At 36.2% G+C, this 21,773-nt stretch overlaps 3 protein-coding genes across 6 annotated transcripts; 2 read left to right on the forward strand and 1 right to left on the reverse strand.

The window, feature by feature from the left end:
* Positions 1-716: 716 nt before the first annotated feature.
* best1 (bestrophin 1) lies at positions 717-11,446 on the forward strand. Of its 4 annotated transcripts, none has more exons than XM_079858893.1 (10): positions 723-817; positions 952-1,244; positions 2,645-2,739; positions 2,958-3,191; positions 3,997-4,151; positions 4,424-4,501; positions 5,500-5,652; positions 5,942-6,022; positions 8,046-8,197; positions 9,767-11,446. In XM_079858893.1, exons 2-10 carry the CDS (start codon positions 1,093-1,095, stop codon positions 10,662-10,664), a joined length of 1,998 nt encoding a protein of 665 aa, XP_079715019.1. In that variant the 5' UTR covers positions 723-817; positions 952-1,092; the 3' UTR covers positions 10,665-11,446. The 4 variants fall into 4 exon arrangements, with proteins under 4 accessions (XP_079715022.1, XP_079715019.1, XP_079715021.1 ...); XM_079858895.1 differs by having other exon boundaries at positions 726-817; positions 1,013-1,244; XM_079858894.1 differs by having other exon boundaries at positions 742-817; positions 988-1,244.
* Positions 11,447-13,579: 2,133 nt separating this feature from the next.
* Positions 13,580-17,791, reverse strand: fth1b (ferritin, heavy polypeptide 1b). Its single transcript, XM_079860316.1, has 5 exons — positions 17,402-17,791; positions 17,046-17,151; positions 16,243-16,389; positions 16,035-16,160; positions 13,580-14,766 (listed from the first exon to the last, which is right to left on the reverse strand). Exons 2-5 carry the CDS (start codon positions 17,145-17,147, stop codon positions 14,608-14,610), a joined length of 534 nt encoding a protein of 177 aa, XP_079716442.1. The 5' UTR covers positions 17,148-17,151; positions 17,402-17,791; the 3' UTR covers positions 13,580-14,607.
* Positions 17,792-17,977: 186 nt separating this feature from the next.
* On the forward strand, positions 17,978-20,368 carry plex9.2 (PML-like exon 9.2). Its single transcript, XM_079859670.1, has 2 exons — positions 17,978-18,122; positions 19,679-20,368. The coding sequence occupies exons 1-2, from the start codon at positions 18,059-18,061 to the stop codon at positions 20,233-20,235; spliced, it is 621 nt and encodes a 206-aa protein (XP_079715796.1). The 5' UTR covers positions 17,978-18,058; the 3' UTR covers positions 20,236-20,368.
* The last annotated feature ends 1,405 nt before the right edge of the window (positions 20,369-21,773 follow it).

Raw genomic sequence — 21,773 nt, forward strand, 5'->3', positions numbered from 1 at the left:
CATTGCAGCTAGTTAGATGATCCAATAGCCTAGTGGTCAGCCAATAATCCAATAGCCTAGTGATCCAATAGCCTAGTGGTCAGCCAATAGCCTAGTGGTCATGCATAATTAAAAAAAAAATATTATTTGCAAATATGAATGAATTTTACGTGAAGATTTTACTGAAATGAAAACATGAAATTGCTTCCGTTGATAAACAACAAATCCAGCATACACGGCCTTTGGTTACTATGGAATCTGGATTTATATATATAAGAGGGATCATACAAAATGCATGTTGCAAATGTTTACATTGTAGTCCACAAGACAAAAAAATTGCTGAATTTATAAAAATGGGTTAATAGGTTAATGAAACACACAGGGGCCACATACAGAGGTGCATTTCCTCCACTAGAGGGCCCTATAGAGCCCTCAACACCCCGCTGAGGGCCTCATCATCACAAAGTGTTTAATGGAGCCTGAACTCCTCATGGATTAGTTAGGGCTGGTTGATTATTGACATCATATTTTCATTACATAACTGCAATTAATGCATGCCTCTATTAATCGAGTTGAATATGTATGAGTGTTTGTGCTTGTGTTTTGAAAGATTTGCTGAGATTAACAAACCCCCCAGTTTTCCACAATGCCTCTTTGTTAGTGGAAAACAGATTAGCGGGTCAAGTGACCGGAGGTGTGGGCGTCTCATGCTCTCCTCCACTCCATCCTTCCTTCTTAACGGTTCCGGTGCCGACCGTCAGCTCACACAACATCACACGCTGTGAGGAGAGTGGCTTATTTCTTATAGAGAGTGTTTGAGGCCTACAGACAAGGAATAGTAAGCAGTTGCATTTGCAGTTTTGTGTTTCTCTTTTAACGCTAGTTTTGCTTCATTTTACCCATGCATGCTTCTGAATATAATTGACTTGTTGCAGCTTAGGTGTTGCTGCATGCTAACTAACATCAAACTAGCATGTGATCTCTGTGTGTGTGTGCACTGTGATTCAGTGCTGAGCGTGCATGTGTTTCCCAGTGTCGCTGTCCATCCTTCTCTCTAATAACTGAAAGGTGAAAGGTCAGTTTGAGCAGTAGAGGCTGTGAGGCTCGTCAGAGATGACGGTCACGTACTCACAGCAGGTGTCAGATGCGCGTCTGGGCACCTTTTATCGGCTCCTGCTGCGATGGAAAGGAAGCATCTATAAGCTGCTGTACCGAGAGCTGCTGATCTTCACTGTGATGTACGCCGCCATTAGCATCACGTACAGGTAAACACTGATCACCTTATTACTACAGCTTTACTGCCTTTATAGGGGTGCTACTATAGTAAATAATGGTACCACATGTAGTTATATCATGGTGTTTTGATATGTACCATGATATTGAATGACCTACAAATCATGTTTTCTTTTTTTACTTCCAAGAATATCATGGTACCACATTTACAGAAATATTTTTTCATATTTTTGGGGGGACATGGTATTACCATGTTTTTTTTACCATAGTAGTAGCAAGTTATTTTGGGAAGTATATTGTAGTTGCATGGAAATACCACCATACATTAATTTCAGAACCAACTCTACAGATGTCCTATTTTTACCATGCACTTTTTTGGTACTTCAAAGGATATTTAAAGAATACTATGGTAAAAAAAACAATAGTATATTGAAAATATAGTAATAGTATGGTAGTTTAATATTACCAGGGTACTAAATGATTACTATAGGCTATTAATATACCATGGCATTAGTTAATATGGTACATGTCCAAAAATGATGATACTATAGTACTTTGATATTATGATAGATGATAAATGATTACCATGGTATATTCATGTTTTCAAGCTAATGCAAATAATTTAATGCCGTCACCATGTTTATTTTTTTTAATATATTTACCATAGTAGTAGACAAGTACAGTATAGTATTTCTGTAAGGAGATTGTAGAACCATGTAAATACCATAGTACATTAATTTCAGTACTAATGGTATATTTTAAAGTACCATGTGATACCATAATTGCACCATTACCACTTTTTTTGTAAGGATTAACTTTATATGGTCCTTTAACTTTAAATACCATGGTAAAAAAAAAAAAAAACAGTAATACTATGATACTTTAATATTACCAGGGTACAAAAAAAATGACTATAGGCTTTTAATATACCATGACATTTGTTATTATGGTACATATCCAAAAAACATGACAATACAGTGGTACTTTGATAAACTGTGGAACTAAATGGTTATGCATATACCGTGGTATTTTCATATTTTCAAAATACTGCAAAAAAATGAATAGTAAAACCTACTGTACCATGGTACTTCCCTGAAACATGGTGTTACCATTGTACTATGTCCAAAAAACACGATAATACCATGTACTGCGGTACTAAATGATTACCAAATCCATTTATCATGATATTTTCTTTCCTTTTTTTCAAGTTACCGAAAAGAATTTAAAGGTATTACCATGGTATATCTAAATACATGGTGTTACCATCCGAAAAACCATGTTAAGGTCATATCATTTTTTTGCTAGTGTTGTTTATCAGTGTAGAATATCGTTCAAATTCTTCGTTCAGTTCACAGTGTCAAAAGGCTTTTCTTTGAATATTTGTATATAATAAAAGCAGCAGGTGTTTAAGTAAGCTCTGTTTGATTGACAGGTGTATTCTGACTGAAGAGCAGCGCAGGATGTTTGAGAAGCTCTCCATGTACTGTGACCAATACGCTCAACTCATCCCTGTGTCCTTCGTTCTGGGTAAATGCTTTCTTTCTTTGGATTAAAACAATTCAGTTTTTTTTTTTTTTTTTTTTATTTTTTTTTTAACAAAAACAGTGTTTTTTTTTGTTTTGTTTTTTACTTTTTATTATTGCTTGGCCCTAATCCTCTTCCGTAGGTTTTGACATTTTCTGAAAGGAAGTAAAAAGGGACTTTATATCAGAGGAGGCTCTTCTAAAATCAGGATTCCTCTGCAGGTTTCTACGTGACTCTTGTGGTGTCTCGCTGGTGGGGTCAGTTCGAGAGCGTCCCGTGGACGGACCGCCTGTCAGCGCTGGTCAGTGGACACGTCCGGGGCGCAGATGAAGGGGCCAGACTCGTGCGCAGGAGTCTCATGCGTTACGCTAATCTGTCCGGCATCCTGATCTACCGCTCCATCAGCACCGCTGTGTACAAGAGGTTCCCCACCATGAGCCACCTGGTTCAAGCAGGTAAACCCGTTCGCGGAACACAGGAAATGATTTGGCCTAGAACAGCGATTAAAGCCATGTTTTGTGCCGGTACCCTCCGGTGTCTGGGATTTAAACCCTGAAAGAGGAAAGGAAGGAATTACAGCCAGATTCCCAAGAGCTTTAGCAATAGTTCATTCAAACATGAAAATCCTGTCATGATTTAACTTGGCCTCATGTCGTTCCCTAATGGCGGTCAACACAGGGCAAACTCAGGACACACTCGCCTTTTACAAACCAACTGCAAATTATTTCATGACTGTGTATTTTATTAAATGTAATCTGCAAATATTTAAATTAAATATGAAGAATTGACAACTAGGTCAATTAGAAGCTATTAAATATCATTCTTCTTTTTGTCACACACACACACACACACACACACACACACACACACACACACTCACTCACACATACACACACACACACACACACACACACACACAAACACACAGACACACTCACTTACTCATGCACACACACACACACATACATGCTCACTTACTCACACATGCACACACACATGCACACACACTCACTCACTCACGCACACACACGCACGCACACGCACAAACTCACTCACGCACACAAACACACGCACGCACACACACACACACACACACACACACACACACACACACACACACACACACACAGTATTACAATTCATTAAATTCATTAAAAATGAACGTATTATAAACCCGACTCGGCTGGTTTTACCCACGAGACCCTCGTCCTCGGGTTCCCCAGACTGAGATCGGTGGACTGAGACTCTTCTGTGCTGCAGGTCTGATGACGGCTGAGGAACTCCGGCATTTAGAGGAACTGCCTTCGCCTCATAATAAGTTCTGGGTTCCCTGCATGTGGTTCGTCAGTCTGGCCATGAGAGCTCGATCTGAAGGACGCATCAATAACGACGTCGCGATGACCGCCATCCTCAACGTATGTCTGTGTTTAGACTGATTGTATTTGGTTAATTCAGGTGAACTGGGACACTTTTTGCCATTGAGATGTTTGGGAAAAATGTCCCAGTTATCCTGAATTAACCCTTTGTGTTATGAATATCAATGCCAAGTTCTGATGAAACTCTAGATGGCGCAGTTTGAGGAGTCCTTAACTCATCTGAGAAGAAGTTACTCCGATAACACTTCACTGAGGACTCCATTACGTCTTCCTGTGAACAATAGTTTCTTCCTTTGGTTTTCTCCTGGTAGGAGTTGAACACACTGCGCTCTCAGTGTATGAGGCTGTACGGCTACGACTGGATCAGCCTGCCTCTCGTGTACACACAGGTTTGATGGTTCAAAACTAACCAGACTATTGTTTGTTCAGATTTCCCCATATAGATCCAAGCAAAATCTGAAATGAAACTAAGCTGAATTGATCAAGTTTGATATTGTAGTGTCTCCTGTGACAAAGAGTTTTAACAATCAGTATTGATTGGTTTATTATTGATTAATGTCAAATTATGTGTATCAAACATTATATATAAAATCTAAAATCTTTTTTTTAAATGATTAACTACCCACTTGCTGTCTGATTAATCGATTGTTGGAATGGGAAATTCTGATTGGTTAGAATGGCTAATAGTGATCTCTGATTGGTTGGAATGACTAATAGTGATCTCTGATTGGTTTGAATGGCTAATAGTGATCTCTAATTGGTTGAAATGGCTGATAGTGATCTCTGATTGGTTTGAATGGCTAATAGTGATCTCTGATTGGTTGGAATGGCTGATAGTGATCTCTGATGGGTTGGAATGACTAATAGTGATCTCTGATTGGTTGGAATGGCTAATAGTGATCTCTTATTGGTTGGAATGGTTGATAGTGATGTCTGATTGGTTTGAATGGCTAATAGTGATCTCTGATTGGTTGGAATGGCTGATAGTGATCTCTGATGGGTTGGAATGACTAATAGTGATCTCTGATTGGTTGGAATGGCTAATAGTGATCTCTTATTGGTTGGAATGGTTGATAGTGATGTCTGATTGGTTTGAATGGCTAATAGTGATCTCTAATTGGTTGGAATGGCTGATAGTGATCTCTAATTGGTTGGAATGGCTGATAGTGATCTCTAATTGGTTGGAATGGCTGATAGTGATGTCTGATTGGGTTGAATGGCTAATAGTGATCTCTAATTGGTTGAAATGTGTAGAGATGATCCTTATATTGATTGAAATGGATACTTGTGCACTATGAAGGGTTGAAATGTTTGATCTTTTTTTATTAATTCAATGTATTATATGTCATGATTTTAAGCAGGTTGTGTGTCCTGTTCTCTCTATTAGGTGGTAACCGTGGCTGTGTACAGTTTCTTTTTGACTTGTCTGATTGGTCGACAGTTCCTTGACCCCGCCCAGGGTTACCCGGGTCACAACCTGGACTTCTACCTGCCTGTGTTCACCTTACTGCAGTTCTTCTTCTATGCAGGCTGGCTCAAGGTGTGTTAATGTTATCTTATTAGTGAGATCTCACACAAGTTGGCTCTCCACTTCATGTTCACAGTCACTAATAACCGGTTATATTGAGTAAAATTACTGTTTAGTGTTAAATAACCTTAGCATAATTATATGGTGTTCCTCTCAGCTGACATGGCATGTACAAAACTTGAGTATACATACAAATTTAGTGAAACACAACTTTAATAACGGTCACATCACAGTGATGTAATGTAGCTACATCATCTTAAACAAAAAGCCAGAAAATAATTGCATTGGTGTTTTTTTTCAGGTGGCAGAGCAACTTATTAATCCTTTCGGTGAGGATGATGATGACTTTGAGACGAACTGGCTGGTGGACCGTAATTTACAGGTACATCATCAGCCCCACTAATGACATGTTTGTTGATCTCCTTTGTGCCATTCTGTCTCGTTCTGTGGATTTGTGTGTCTGGTTGTACAATCTCTCTGGCTGCGTCCGAAATCGCATACTCTCTCGAGTAGGTACTTATTTTTAATAAGTACTTGCTTTTCAAGCACTAAAAAAGAGTGTGTGTAGTAGGCAAGGCAAGTTTATTTTATTTTTATTTTTTTAGTATGACCCTTACGAAAAAGAAGTATACTTCAAGTTCATTTTATGAAGTATACTTAAAGGGATACTCCACTTTTTTTTGGAAATAGGCTCATTTTACAACTCCCCCAGAGTTAAACAGTTGAGTTTTACTGTTTTCGAATCCATTCAGCCGATCTCCGGGTCTGGCGGTACCACTTTTAGCTTAGCATAGCATAGATCATTGAATCGGACAAGACCATTAGCATCTCTCTCAAAAAAAATGACCAAAGAGTTTCAATATTTTTCCTATTTAAAACTTGACTCTTCTGTAGTTACATCGTGTACTAAGACCGACGTACAAGTTGCGATTTTCTAGGCTGATATGGCTAGGAACTATACTCTCATTCCTGCGTAATAATCAAGAAACTTTGCTGCCGTACCATGGGTCCAGCAGGCGTAATGATATGACACAGCGCCTGAAAATAGTCGAACCTATAGTACCGAGCTGGGGACTATTTTCAGGCGCTGCGTCATATCATTACGCCTGCTGGACCCATGGTACGGCAGCAAAGTTTCTTGATTATTATGCTAATGCTAAGATGCTAATGGTCTTGTCCGATTCAATGATCTATGCTATGCTAAGCTATGCTAAAAGTGGTACCGCCAGACCCGGAGTTTGGCTGAATGGATTCGAAAACGGTAAAACTCAACTGTTTAACTCTGGGGGAGTTGTAAAATGAGCCTATTTCCAAAAATAGTGGAGTATCCCTTTAAGTAATGTTCAAGTATATTTTTTAGTATATTTTAATGTAGTAAGTATACTAATATCAATGTGTACTTGTAGTAAACTTGTAAGTGTACTATTTCAATACTGCTTGGGACTAAATTGGTCCACTTTTAGTATATAAAAGTATACGTTTAAGTGTACTATAAGTGTAAGAGTAGTAAACTTTAAGTACACAACTAGGATTCTCATTTGTACTGCATCTGTACTACAAGTAAACTTATAGGTATACTAGTAGTTTACTATTTGAATACATTTTTTAGTTTATGAAAGTACACTGAAGTTTAGTAGTAAACTAGTTTAGTAGTTTATACTGCAAGTATACTTGTAAGTTTTCTTTAAGTGAAGTGAACACATATATAAATGAAGGTGACTTGACTGTCATTCATAAATCCTCTCCCGTGGCCTCATGGGATTGTAAAGTGTCCAACCAATGCACACTTCAGAATCTTTCCGGAAAAAGAGGGTGACCCGGGTACTTTTTGCCCTCTTTTTTTGACTTATTTTGTCTCACACTGTGTTTCGCTTACTATATTGTAGGGAAGTATGTGATTTAGGATGCATCCTCTGTTAAATTTTCTCCTTCTACATTTGTGTATTACTGACCCTATTTTTTAAAGGTGCACTAAACATTTTTTTTGATTATGCATCATGGATTGAATTTATATTGACATCTATTGGCAGAGATGCAGCATTGCACAAACTTCGGTTACTGATGCCATTGTAGAAATACTCTGTTTGCTGATGCATTCATCACCCATTATTTATATATTTGGCAACTGACAGTGTCTGATAATATAATATGGTATTATAATAATTAACAATATATGGCGGCCATGAGGGAAGACTATCCTTTTGTAGAATAAAACTTTGATATTTCATGAGAATGGGGTCATGATTCAAGCTAAAACAAATTTTAAGTGTAGACTTAAATTTCTTTTAAATTTTGAATAATCTTTAGTTTAGTGAGCAATAAGAAGTTCAATTAGTGTCCAAAATATTTCTCCTTTTTGTGAGTACCTGTGCTTATACGAACATTAATGGTTGTGTTTCTCCCAGGTGTCTCTGCTGTCAGTGGATGAGATGTATGATCTGGTTCCTCTGATTGAGAGAGATAAATACTGGGATGAGTCTGAACCTCAGCCGCCGTACACCGCTGCCAGCGCAGAACACCGCAAACCCTCATTCATGGGATCCGCTTTGGACATCAGGTGAAGGGACATCCTCACACACACACACACACTTAAACCTTAAACACACCAATATAAAACTACAGCACACACATTCACGTTTCTGGTGCATCAAAATATATATATATATATAAAAATTCTCTTGATTTTATATCCATTAAAAGCACAGTGAAAAACAAACCTTTACTTCTGAAATGTGACATTTCTAAGTGGAACAGAATATTTAGCGGGATATAAGAATATAAGACCAGGAATCATTGTTATATATATCATCATGTCGTCCAGCCCTAAAACTTGTATAGTTTTTTGTCAGTGTTTATTTCAAAACATCCAATTATGGAGAATATACAATGGTAAATATTTAATTGATGAGTTATCAATACAATATATAACAATACTATATATATAGGGTAAGTTTTCAAGTTGCACTGATCAGTGATGATGAGTCAAAAGATTTCAAAGCATATTTTGTCTAACATATGCCACTGCACGGCTTTTTTAAGTCTTTGCGTAACCAGGCTCCACAGTATTACATCCGCCCTCCCAGTCAAGATCACTTAGATCGGGGGACTCAGATCTACTGTCTGTTCCTAGAAGTAGACTTAAAATAGGGGTGATCGTGCTTTTGCGGTCATCGGCCCTAAGCTATGGAATCAGATCCGCCCAAACTTAGTCAATTTTTAAATCCACCTTGAAAACTTATCTTTTTTTCAATTGCTTTCAATATTTGAAGAGTTCAGATGCAAAAGCCTCTAAGTGCCATCTGAAATTTTCTTCTAGAATGCTCATTTTTATCAAGCTCGTACATTTAAGTTCAGTAATTTCACTTAAATGACAATTAATAGGTAATTTTCATTGTCACTTAAATGAAATTACTTAACTTAAATATACGAGCTTGATAAAAATAAAATGGCACTTAGAGGCTTTTGCATCTGAACTCTTCATTTCTTGATTAACATTATTTTTCAATATTTACCTTAATTCACAGGTTTTCCATTTTATTGTTCTTTTATTTTGCTTTACTGTTTTCTGTCTTATTGTGTGTTTCCTTGGCTTTTGTACAGCACTTTGGTCAACATCAGTTGTTTTTAAAAGTGCTATATGTGACCTTGGACCACAAAACCAGTCACATGGGTATTATACATGATTTCCATTGATGTATGGTTTGTTAGGATAGGACACTATTTGGCCAAGATACAACTATTGAAAATCTGGAATCTGAAGGTGCAAAAAAATCAAAACATTGAGAAAATCTCCTTTAAAGTTCTCCATTTATGTTCACGATTGTGTTGCATTCACTCACAAAAATGAATGTTTTATATATTTACGGTAGGAAATGTACAAAATATCTTAATGGAACATGATCTTTACTTAATATCCTTATGATTTTTGGCATAAAAGAAAAATCGATAATTTTGACCCATTCAATGTATTGTTGGCTATTGCCACAGATATACCCGTGCGACTCGTGACTGGTTTTGTGGTCCTCGGTCACATATGAATAATATTGTATTGTAACAGTAGATCCTCAAGGTCATTTGTGGGGTAAAAACACGTCCACAAGCTCACAGTTGTCTCTCTGTCTCTCAGCGTTCCCAAAGAGGACATGGAGTTCCAGCACAATCTGGAGCAGATTAAGGAGCACGAGGAGGCCAATCACTCCACTCCGTTCCTGGGCAGCTTGAGTCGTCTTCTGGGCGTCCAGTCGACCAATTTCCCTCGCTCGACTCCCACGTCTCGAGTCTCGCTCCTGCGTCGCCGTCCCCGCGCCCCCTTCTCTCGCTTCCCCCTCTACCTCCATCCCGAGAGCGTTCCGATGCCCAACCGTTCCCGGGACGCCGACATGGCCGAGGACGCCTTCTCGTCAATGCCTCTTTATGAACGGCCTGGTTTCTACAGCTGTCCTCAGACGCCCATCCACTGCATCCCTCCGCCGGTTCCTCGCTCGAGACCACGACGAGCTCACGACAGCTCCAGCTCACTAGCGCAACCAATGGTGGGATCACAAGTCCTGGCTCCTCCCGACACTCCCGCGCCTCCTTCCTCCGCTTTCCCTTGGGTTGGAGAAGACCGTGAACACTCAGGTCCAGCTTTCTCATTCCCGGACCCTGTGCCTGAGTTGTTAACCAAAGCACGGCCCGTTCAAGCCTTGCCATCGCGACGTCCCCTGCCTTTACGACTCACGTTAGACACGTCTCCTTCTCCGTCTACGCCAGAGAGGGCGTTTTCTTTCACTCCTCAATCCTGGCCGATCAACACCAGCTCTGGGAGCATGAACTCGGTGACGACGACAAACGTCAACGGTACGGCGAACAACCCCTGGCCAATCAGCAGAAGCACCACCACAAGCACAGCCAATCCTGTCAACACAAGCCCCACGGCGACTCAGCCGACAGCCAATCAGCACAACTCTCCCAACGACTCCGGCATCTCATTGGCTGAGGGGGATCTGTTGGGTGTTGCGCTGAGAACGAAGGAACAGCTCTAGAGCCGAGTGCACACTGTGCGATTTATTATAGTCCTTGTTCCTCTACGAACATGATCCTCGATCTCAGTTGTTAATGTCAGACATCATCAGACACGCGTCTTGACTATAGTACAGATTGTCAAGACACATGCAAAGAAAAAGTCCGGAGTTTTACATCATTAATCAATGACGTGTTCGGTGATGTGAGCTGCGTTACACGTGGGACTGAAATGGTGGATACAAAGAAATCTCTAACGTTCATTTTGGTCTTGGCTTGTCTTGAAAAACGAAGATGAATTGACGGAGAAGTCACTGCAGGACTGAGAGTCAAATCTCTGCCAGAAATTCTTCTATATAGATCGCATATACAGTACAGGCCAAAAGTTTGGACACATTACTATTTTTAATGTTTTTGAAAGAAGTTTCTTCTGCTCATCAAGCCTGCATTTATTAGATCAAAATACAGAATTTTTTTTAATATTGTGATATATTATTACAATTTAAAATAATTGGTTTTCAATTTATTATACTTTAAATGATCATTTATTTCTGTGATGCAAAGCTGAATTTTCAGCATCATTACTCCAGTCGATCACATGATCCTTCAGAAATCACTCTAATATGATGATTTATTATGAGTGTTGGAAACAGTTATGCTGCCTAATATATTTGATGAATAAAAGGTTAAAAAGAACTGCATTTATTCAAAATAAAAAAATATTTTCTAATAATATAAATCTTCTTTACTATCACTTTTTATCAATTTAACACATCCTTGCTGAATAAAAGTATTGATTCATTTCAAAAAAAGAAAGAAAAAAATTACTGACCAGTAGTGTATATTGTTGTTACAAAAGATTTATATTTTTAAAAAATTTGCTTCTTTTTATTCATCAAAGTATCCTAAAAAAGTATCACAGGTTATGAAAAAATATTAAGCAGCAGAACTATTTCCAACTTTGATAATGAATCATGATATCAGAATGATTTCTGAAGGATCATGTGATAGACTGGAGTAATGATCCTGAAAATTCAGCTTTGCATCACAGAAATAAATGATAATTTAAAGTATAATAAATTGAAAACCAATTATTTTAAATTGTAATAATATATCACAATATTAAAAAAAATTCTGTATTTTTGATCAAATAAATGCAGGCTTGATGAGCAGAAGAAACTTCTTTCAAAAACATTAAAAATAGTAATGTTTCCAAACTTCTGACCTGTACTGTAGATATAGATATAGATATAGATATAGATCGCAACGGTCATGAATCGGCTGTCGGTGAACATGTCAAACTAATGATCAAAGACTTTAGCTTAGGATCAGAGGAATCTTTAAGGATAATTTGCTAAATTTGTCTCAGACGGCCAAATCGTAGCCGAAATCGTACAGTGTGCACCGGCTTAAGTCAGGTGGAAGTACCAGCTCAGACCAGCGTGAATTTGCTCTTCCAGGCCGGTTTAGAGATGGTCTTACAGAAGTGTTTTTGGACATTTAAGAAACCTCATAAACACTACCAAAAACACCACACTACGCTAAATTCACATTCTGGAGGAGAAAGTGCATTATGAATCATAACATGCACAATTGATTCAATTTCTGACATGGTTTCCATACATTATTTTTTTATTATATTGCTGTATGTGGGCAGAGATAAATCATGTAGATCAGCAAAACCACTTGATCTTCTCCATCTTGTCTATATTCGTCTACTGTCTGCATCATAATTACTATAGTAGGCAGAAAACTAGTATTTCTGAACTCACAGGATTCATAAAACAGTAAGCGAAAAGTACTTGATGTGACTTACTATTTCTGAAGTGCGCATACTATCCCATGAGGTCACGGAAGAGGATTTGTGAATGGCTGTGAGAGTTGTCAAGTCACATGACAACATGATGTTCACAATCATGCTAAAACTCATACTATATAAAATCACAAAGTAAGTAATATTCAAAAGAAGTACCTACTCAGATATTATACGATTTTGGATGCAGCCTGTATCTCTCAAGAAATAGGTCATGTGATCTCCACTGTCACTGTCATTGGTAGGTAGTCACCACTGCTCATTTGCATAAACATTGTTTCAGAATGCATGCGTTTTTGATATCGAAAACCAAATTATGTTAAAGAAAATGTCCTGATTTGATGCACAAACAGCCACTGATGCAGAACAAACCTCCCAAACACAATGCATCATGGGATTGCAATAGAATTAAAGTGTTTTGTATCAACTTGTGCTCTTTACACTGACTTGGTGTGATTCTTAATTCTCAAAATGAGGTGAAAAAGGGGTCAAATCAATGCCTTGTTCACTTCCGGCTGGATTTTACTGCAGAACGTTTATAGTTAGCATGCAGTTGTTTAACATGTTTGGCAAGGATAGGAATTTCCATGACTTTCTTGGCCTGTGATTAATAAGTCACTTATTAAATAAGAGTGTTATTTTAAGTTTCATTAATATACTATTATAGTTTTATATATATATATATATATATATATATATATATATATATATATATATATATATATATATATATTCTGTTTTCATATTTATTTTAGTTTGAGTATTATTTTTGTTGTTTTAGTCATTTTTTTTTTAGTTATTTAGTACTTAAAATTAAACTCAACAGAAATTAGTTAGCTATTTTTGTTAAATTAAAATGAAATAAAAGACTACTTTCCATTTAAGGTTGTTATCGGTCTAGATCAGTATTTTTTATTTTTTTGCTGACTCACTTTCACTTAGCCAGGAAAGCTTCATAAATTATGCATCTGTTCTTAACCTTCATTAATTATGCATGATTATTCTCAGATTTCTTCTGTTCTTTTTTTAAACTATTGTGGTCACTTTTTCTTCCTTGTTACTTCCTGCCAGTGAATACCTTTAAACATACAGTTCTGTCTAAAAGAAAGACACAAACAACTTCACTCATTTTAGGCATTTTTATTGAGATCAACTAGTTTGAATGATTACATATAGAATATTGCATATAATTAAAGCACTAAATGTGGCATGTATATGGTATTTGGACTATAGCCAGGGTGCGAATAGATGTTGGTCAAAGAAAGTAATATGAAGCTTTACCAGTAAATATGCAGAGACTGATTTTAAATCAGAAATGGGTCGTACCATTATCTTTACCTGAGCATTTGAATTAAATACGCTCTTGAATTCAGAGATGTGCATTTATTGCATGGGCGAAGAACATAACACGTTTAAACTGCATATACACAGTTCAGCTGAATGATAACATTTGCCCTCTTTAACACTGTTAATCTGAATGTACGAGGCAAACTGTTCGCTGAAAATATCCACAACAACACTGAAATCAGAGCACACAGTTTATCTGTCAGTCAATTGCATTTGAAATGTTGTTCATTAGGGATGCCACAATATCAGTATCGGCTGATATATGTTCGTTTTTAATGTCATAGATAAGAAAATTTGTCTGATGTATTAAAGCTGATAAATAATGTATTATTTCCTTCAGCTGAGACACTTCAGATGCGCAGTGTTCAACATGATGGTTTTGAATTGCTTGAAATATGATTGAAATCACTTCGAAAAAGGAAAATCCAGTTCAGTGCAACATGTGCAGCTCAAGTCTGTCAGATATAAGCTACATAACATTATAATAAATACATCATAATTGTGTGCTTGAGACATGGCTTTTAATGGTGAGACTTTTGTTTTTCTAATCAGACTCTCAAAAATTATATAAAAATTTAGATTAATCGGCCAAAATATCGGTTATCGGCTTTCAATACAACGAATTATCGGTTATCTGCCAAAATGTTCATATCAGTGTTCATTACTGTAATAGTGTATATACATATATCACTGTATGTAATGAACAAGGCCATTGTGTAATTCGAACCCTGGCTATAGCTATGGCTTATGAAAGGTTCAGCATGACTATGATTGGCTGGCTGACTGACTGATTTCAGACTGACTGTCTAAGAGCTTTCCTTCCCCAGAGTGTGCTTGTCGAACAGGTACTCGGCCATGCCGTTCTGAGGAGCTCCCATACGCCTCAGGCTGCCCACCCAGTCGGACAGCTCTTTGATGGACTTCACCTGCTCGTCCAGGTAATGCGTCTCCAGGAAATCACAAACCTGGTGTGAGAGAACGAGGGAGAACACAATCACAAACACTTGAGACGCCATTGTTCAGTTTTAGCTGCTTTCCCACTAACAAACAGTTGCAGTAATTACAGGTGGTGATTTTAATTCATGGTTTCTACTTACAGTTTAACTCTTTACAGGCACGATCTGATCTAGGGTCAGTTGTTGAGATCACACAGACAGATCTGATCCTATTCTGAGCTCAAACCCTCCCTCAGGAGAATGGATAAATTATGTCTATTTGTCGGCATTCTGGGTAACTCCCATTACTAAAACTTACCAACAAAGCTCACATCTCTTACAATAAAGTACGTATTCATGTTTTTTGGACACATTAGCATAGTAAAACCATCAAGGTCCCCAATTTAATGACTAAAGAACATTTTCAGGAGTGATTACTTTCACTTTTAATCATTTCTATCAAAGAGAAATTTATATAAGCATTTGAAGTGATTTAAAATTTATATTAACTATAGTTTACACGACTTTTCCAGGCATGTGATGAATAAATAACTGTTATTTTAGTATCATTAATATACAATTATAGTATTTTGAGTTATTTTTATATTTTCTGTTTTCATATATCTTTAAGTATTAGTACTTTTGTCATGTGTTTTTGTAAAAAATGTTGTTCTTGTTTATATATTTCATATATATAATATATATATATATATATATATATATATATATATATATATATAAAAATTTTAGTTATTTTAGTACTTAAAAATGCATTAAAGTTAAATAAAATAACAAAAAAATATTTTATTAAGTAATAAAAATTAGTGTTTTACATGACTTTTCTAGGCATGTGATTAATAAATAACTTATTTTAGTATCATTAATATACAATTATAGTTTTTATTCATATTTTGAGTTATTTTTATATTTTCTGTTTTCATATATGTGTAAGTATTAGAACTTTTATCGTGTGTTTTTGTAAAAATGTTTGTTCTTGTTTATATTATTAGTTATTTTAGTACTTAAACATGCATGAACGTTAAATAAAATAAGTTTTAAATAATATTTTATTAAGTAATTAAAATGAGTGTTTAACGGTGTTATCGTTAACTAAAGTTAAAACCATTTAAAACCATTTTTATTATTTGAAATAAAATAAATGTTAACTAATTTTTTTTTACATATTTCTTTTAATTTCACTGTATTTCATACAGTTTAAAACAACAATGTTATGTAATGGTTTAGTTTTAGTTAAGGATAATTTTAAAATGTCATGCCCTTATTTGTTGTGTACTCACATGTGGATCGTTGTGTTGAGTTGCCACCTTGTGAAGTTCCAGTAACGACAGATTTACGCTCTTTTCCAGAGCCAGAGCACATTCCAGCGCTTCCAGACCACTGCCCCACTCATCCCGATCCGGCTTCTGCACACACACACACACACACATAACACATGCTCATTTCCTCCAGCTGATGGACATCTGACTCGATCGACCTGTCCCGTACCTTGATGTCCTGCAGGTAGATCCGTCCTCCTCTCTGGTTCTGCAGACTCATCAGCTTCTCTGCATGTTCTCTCTCCTCCTTAGACTGCTCAAGGAAAAACTTAGCAAAATTGGGCAAAGACTTGTCATCCCTGTCAAAATAATAACCCTGGAGAGAAGAAGAGTCAACCATGAGCCCATATCACAATCAGAATGAGCTTTATTGCCAAGTATGTAAACAAGGGATTTGTCTTGGTGACAGAAGCTTCCACAGCATAGACAGAATAGCAACAAGACAGATGATATAAATATACATAATATGTGACCCAGTCACATGTCGCACGGGTATATTTGTGGCAATAGCCAAAAATACATTTTATGGGTAAAAATTATTGATTTTTCTTTTGTGCCAAAAATCATTAGGATATTAAGTAAAGATCATGTTCCATGAAGATATTTTGTAAATTTCCTACCGTAAATATATAAAACATTTATTTTTGTGAGTGAATGCAGCACAATCGCTTTTTTGCACCCTCAGATTCCAGATTTTCAAATAGTTTTATATTGTCCTATCCTAAAACCATACATCAATGGAAAGCTTATTTATTCAGCTTTCATGTGATGTATAAATCTCAAATTAAAGAAAATTGACCCTTGTGATTGGTTTTGTGGTCCAGGGTCACATATATAAAATAGACAATATGTGTATGTACAGCATGTTATATACAAATGTAAATAAGCAATGTAAATATGAAGACTATTCATTATAATAATACAGATCTAGTCATAAGTGATCACTCATATAATAAAGGTCTGCTCTCTCACCATGGACAGGTAGACGTATGAGGCGTACAGCTCCAGGTAAATCTGTCTGTTAATGGCCGCCTCACACTCCTGATGGAAGTTCTGCCTCACCTGAGAAGTCATGATTCTGAAACATAAATAAGACATACAAATGTTTCATTAGTGATGCAAAATATATATTATAATCATCATTTTATATATATATATATATATATATATATATATATATATATACACACACATTAATAATGTGTGTACATATATACATATACATAATGCAAAGCATAGATAGCAAGATGCATTATTATGTAAATAAGTAATAATTTGTGAATACAACGGCCCTGTTTACTGAATATGAATTGATGTAACTTACTTACCCTGAGACAATGAATCCTTTACCAAAAACACGGAGATGTAGGGCAACCCACGCGTGATTTCTCAATATGCTCTAAAGCTAAAGCTAGAGCCAGAAGCAGCGTGGAGTGTGTTAATGATCGGACGTGCACGAATTATGGGGGAGATGGCATAAACATGCACGGGTGCGCGCGTTATTCTAGCCCGTAAATAAATCACCACAGAGCCACTTTTCAAAATAAAAGTGCTGATTAAAAAAATAGATCAAAATCGTTTTATTTTTAAAAAAAGAACACGTGTGTGATTTCGAAATACTTTCAAAAACACAATATATACACCAAAAACCGTGTATTAACTCTTTTAAAAATACACGAGTTATTCCAGTCCACCTGATGTCGCTGTTTATTGCAGAAGGCTTATAACATGAATATTAATTATTTCGTGGTGACGTTTGTTATGAGCGTCCAATCACTGAACATTATTATGCATAGGACACGCCCTCATAAGCGTTCGTTCGGTTCGTTCATTCGCCAGCGACCGCCTACTGACGTATGCCTTTAAGCCAATCAGTTTGGACTACTGACAAACGTCACGTCGTACCGTAATTAATATTCATGAGCCAAACATTCAAAATAGTAGACCAGACGGAAAAGCAACATCCGATGAGTTTAAAATGAGTAATGGATTCTAGCTCTCTGCATCCAGCTTGTACTGTGTTCTTTGATTTAGAGACGACTGGTCTGGGTATGTGATTTTATAAACCAATTTCTTATTAACCATGAGAAATATGTAAACGATTGTATGAATGAAGTCTCTGCTCAGTTTTGACAACAAAAGTTCCCTGTGGCTTGGTTATATCATTTTTAGGAATCATATTCTCAAATCCTAGTCTATAAAATGTTATGAAAGAAGTCGCTTATGTTCATCAAGCCTGCTTTTATTTGATTAAAAATACAGGAAAAAACTGTATTATTGTGAAATATTATAATTTAAATAATGGTTTTCTATGTGAATATAATTATGTTCAATATATAATTTATTCCTGTGATCAAAACTGAATTTTCAGCATCATTACTCCAGTCTTCAGTGTCACATGATCCTTCAGAAATCATTATAATATGATGATTTATTATCAACATTATTAATGCAAACAGTCGTGCTGCTTAATATTTTTTTATAACCTGTGCTATTTTTTCAGGATTCCTTTATAAATAAATAAATAAATATTTTATTCAAAATAGAAATCCCCAAACTTTTGAACTGTAGTGTATAATGTTACAAAAGATTTCTATTTTAAATAAATTCTGGTCTTGTTAAAAAACTTTTTATTCATCAAAGAATCATGAAAAAAGTATCACAGGTTATAAAAAAATATTAAGCAGCACAACTGTTTCTAACGTTGATAATAAATCATATTAGTATGATTTCTGAATGATCATGTGACACTGAAAACTGGAGTAATGATCCTGAAAATTCAGCTTTGCATCACAGAAATAAATTATAATTTAAAGTATATTAAAATAGAAAACCATTATTTTAAATTGTAATAATATTTCACAATATTACAGATTTTTCTGTATTTTTTATCAAATAAATGCAGCCTTGATGTGCAGAAGAGACTTCTTTCAAAATCATTAAAAATAGTAATGCTTCCAAACTTTTGACTGGTACTGTGTGTATATATACAGTCAAACCAAAATGTATTCAAATAAATTTTATTCAAAGTTATTAAAAAAAGTATTCAAAATGTATTCAAACCAAAATCAGAAACCATCAACATTTCTCACATCATCACAGTTTATTCGCTATAGTTTCTAAAATGGTAGTAAAATATGACAGAACTCAGTTGATATTTGACTGGTTTTGTCCGTCCTTCTGTTAGACTGTCTCACACATGAATTATGTTGAATATCTGTCAGCTGTTAAATTTAACTACACAATTAGATAATACCAGTTTAGCTCAACCAGTGACCAAGAAGCAATGCTTCATTTTGTTCAGTCTGTGTGTAAAAAGAGCATTAGCAATTAAAGAAAACACACATGATCAGGTCAAAGTGTCTGAATCATTTTTGGTAAATTTTTTTAAAATAAATTTCACAGGTAGTCACTGTATGAAGATTTCTTTTTTGTGTATAATATTTCAGTTTACTTTATTTTGCTATCCTCACTTACATAAATTAACTATAGTGTCCTGCACACACTAGTAAAAAAATATCCCAAATTATATCTGGTGTCTATTGGTGTGGTGTATATTGACTGTATATATAATGTTACTTTTTGCATATATTGTGAATGTCCAGACCGCTCGTGTGATCTGGTCCAGCTGGCGGCAGTGAGTGGGAGTCACACTCTCAACCTCTTCATGGTTCCTCGTCGGCCGATGCAACCCAGCGCCTCCAGGATCACAGGCTTCAGTGTGAGACGCCAGCGTCTGTTTCTCCACCACAGGCCGGTGCTCACCAGCTCTCTCCGAGAAGCCCTGGTCTCCTTCATAACCTTTCTCCAGATGCTGGGTCGGCCGCTCCTGGTGGGTCACAACATCCGCAGGTTCGACTGTCCCGTGTTGGCCAGAGCTCTGGATGAGTTCAGCCTCAGGTCAGACTTCCAGAAGCACCTGGGTGGATTCGTGGACACTCTTCCGTTGGCCCGACAGCTTCTCAAAGACAGTGGCCTTCAGAGCTTCAAGCAGGAGAACCTGGTTAAGAGCCTCCTGGGAGTTTCATACGCGGCCCATAATGCACTAGAGGACGTGCAAGCGCTGCAGAAACTCTACTGGGCCCTCAAGCCCACGGCCAATCAGATTCAGCAGCACATGTTCACTCTGGACTCATTGGCTGCTGCATCTGTCAATCATTAGGAGCATTATTTATGTGATCACTCCAGTAAAGCTCAAGAGAAGAAAGAGCAGAGGAACGTTTGATGATCAGCATCTTAGAAAATGTCCAGCTGGTCTCAGAAAACAAACAAGTGAAGCAAATTTGTACATTGGTAATATTTTTGCATGATTTGAACTAAAATTGTACTGATGTTTTTTAATAAATAAATATATTTAAACATTTGTATTATTTATTTTATATTTAATATTAATATTAGTTTATTATTATTTATTTTAATCTGATTTAGTGAAGAGGCCCATAGAGATCTTCATTTGCATATCAGGACTAGATCTCTTCTACTATCAGTATCTCTTATATTCGTTTTCTAATAAAACTTTAAAAAATGTACTTGTGTTAATGTATAAAACAAAATCATGTATAATATAGAGAAGTTAATGATTCAATTTCAATAGTGAATGCAAATTTGCATAATTTTAATAGCTTTAGACAATTTAATTTAGGCTGCAATTCTTGCATTTCTAAAACCTTTGTCATACGTCTTGAGTTTTTATATATATTAAGATTATTCATTCATTAGTATGTCATTAAAATTAAATATTTTCGAAAGAAGTCTCTTCTGCTCACCAAGGCTGCATTTATTTAATAAAAAATACAGTAAAAATAGTAATATTGTGAAATTTTATGAAAAAAAAAGTTTTTTCTATTTAAATATATGTTAAAATGTAATTTATTCCTGTGATCAAAGCTGAATTTTCAGCATCATTACTCCAGTCTTCAGTGTCACATAATCCTTCAGAAATCATTCTGATATGATTTGCTGTTAAAAAACATTTCTGACATTATCAATGTTGAAAACACTTGTGCTGCATGTTGTCATGATATGAACTCCAAAATGCATTGCTTTATGAAATTTTACTGTCATATCCTATTTGAATTTCATCCAAAAGGAAACAGGAACATGAGTCTGTGTAAAAGTCAACAAGATGATCCAATAAAAGACAACGTCAACAAGCCTGTAATTAAAGCCCAGGCTGAATGATCACTGGGGAACGTGACCTTTGTCTGTTGCATAAGTTTAGGCCATAAAAACTGGTCATGAGCAGGTGAAAGATTACAGAACCGTTATTTATTAGAGATTAGAATTACATACAGAGTTCCTCTAATCAGACACATGCTCCATTACAGCTCATGAAAGTGTCATACATTCATTCATTCATTCAGACTCCCGCTTTAGCCGTCGAACGCATGCTTGGATCCCATAACACTTCAGAACAATACAGCTCCAAAAATATAGAAATAATCCCGGAGGCCAACAAGAGTTGAGGTCAGGCTTCTGGTTTTACACGTACAAATCTGAAGAGGGCACTAAAAATACAGTAAACAAACATCAGGGTGCCGGTAATTCCCAGCATCCTTTGTGCTCTCTAGTGCAAATAGTAACTAACTACTGCAATAAAACAGAACGACAGATCAAGCCATACAGTAACTAATAAGGGAGAATAAAAAGGGTTCTTTTTAAAATCAGTTGCACTGGTAATCAAATCCCAAAACTTGTGTC

This window comes from Squalius cephalus (genome assembly GCF_949319135.1).
Source record: "Squalius cephalus genome assembly, chromosome: 23".
NCBI lineage: Eukaryota > Metazoa > Chordata > Actinopteri > Cypriniformes > Leuciscidae > Squalius > Squalius cephalus.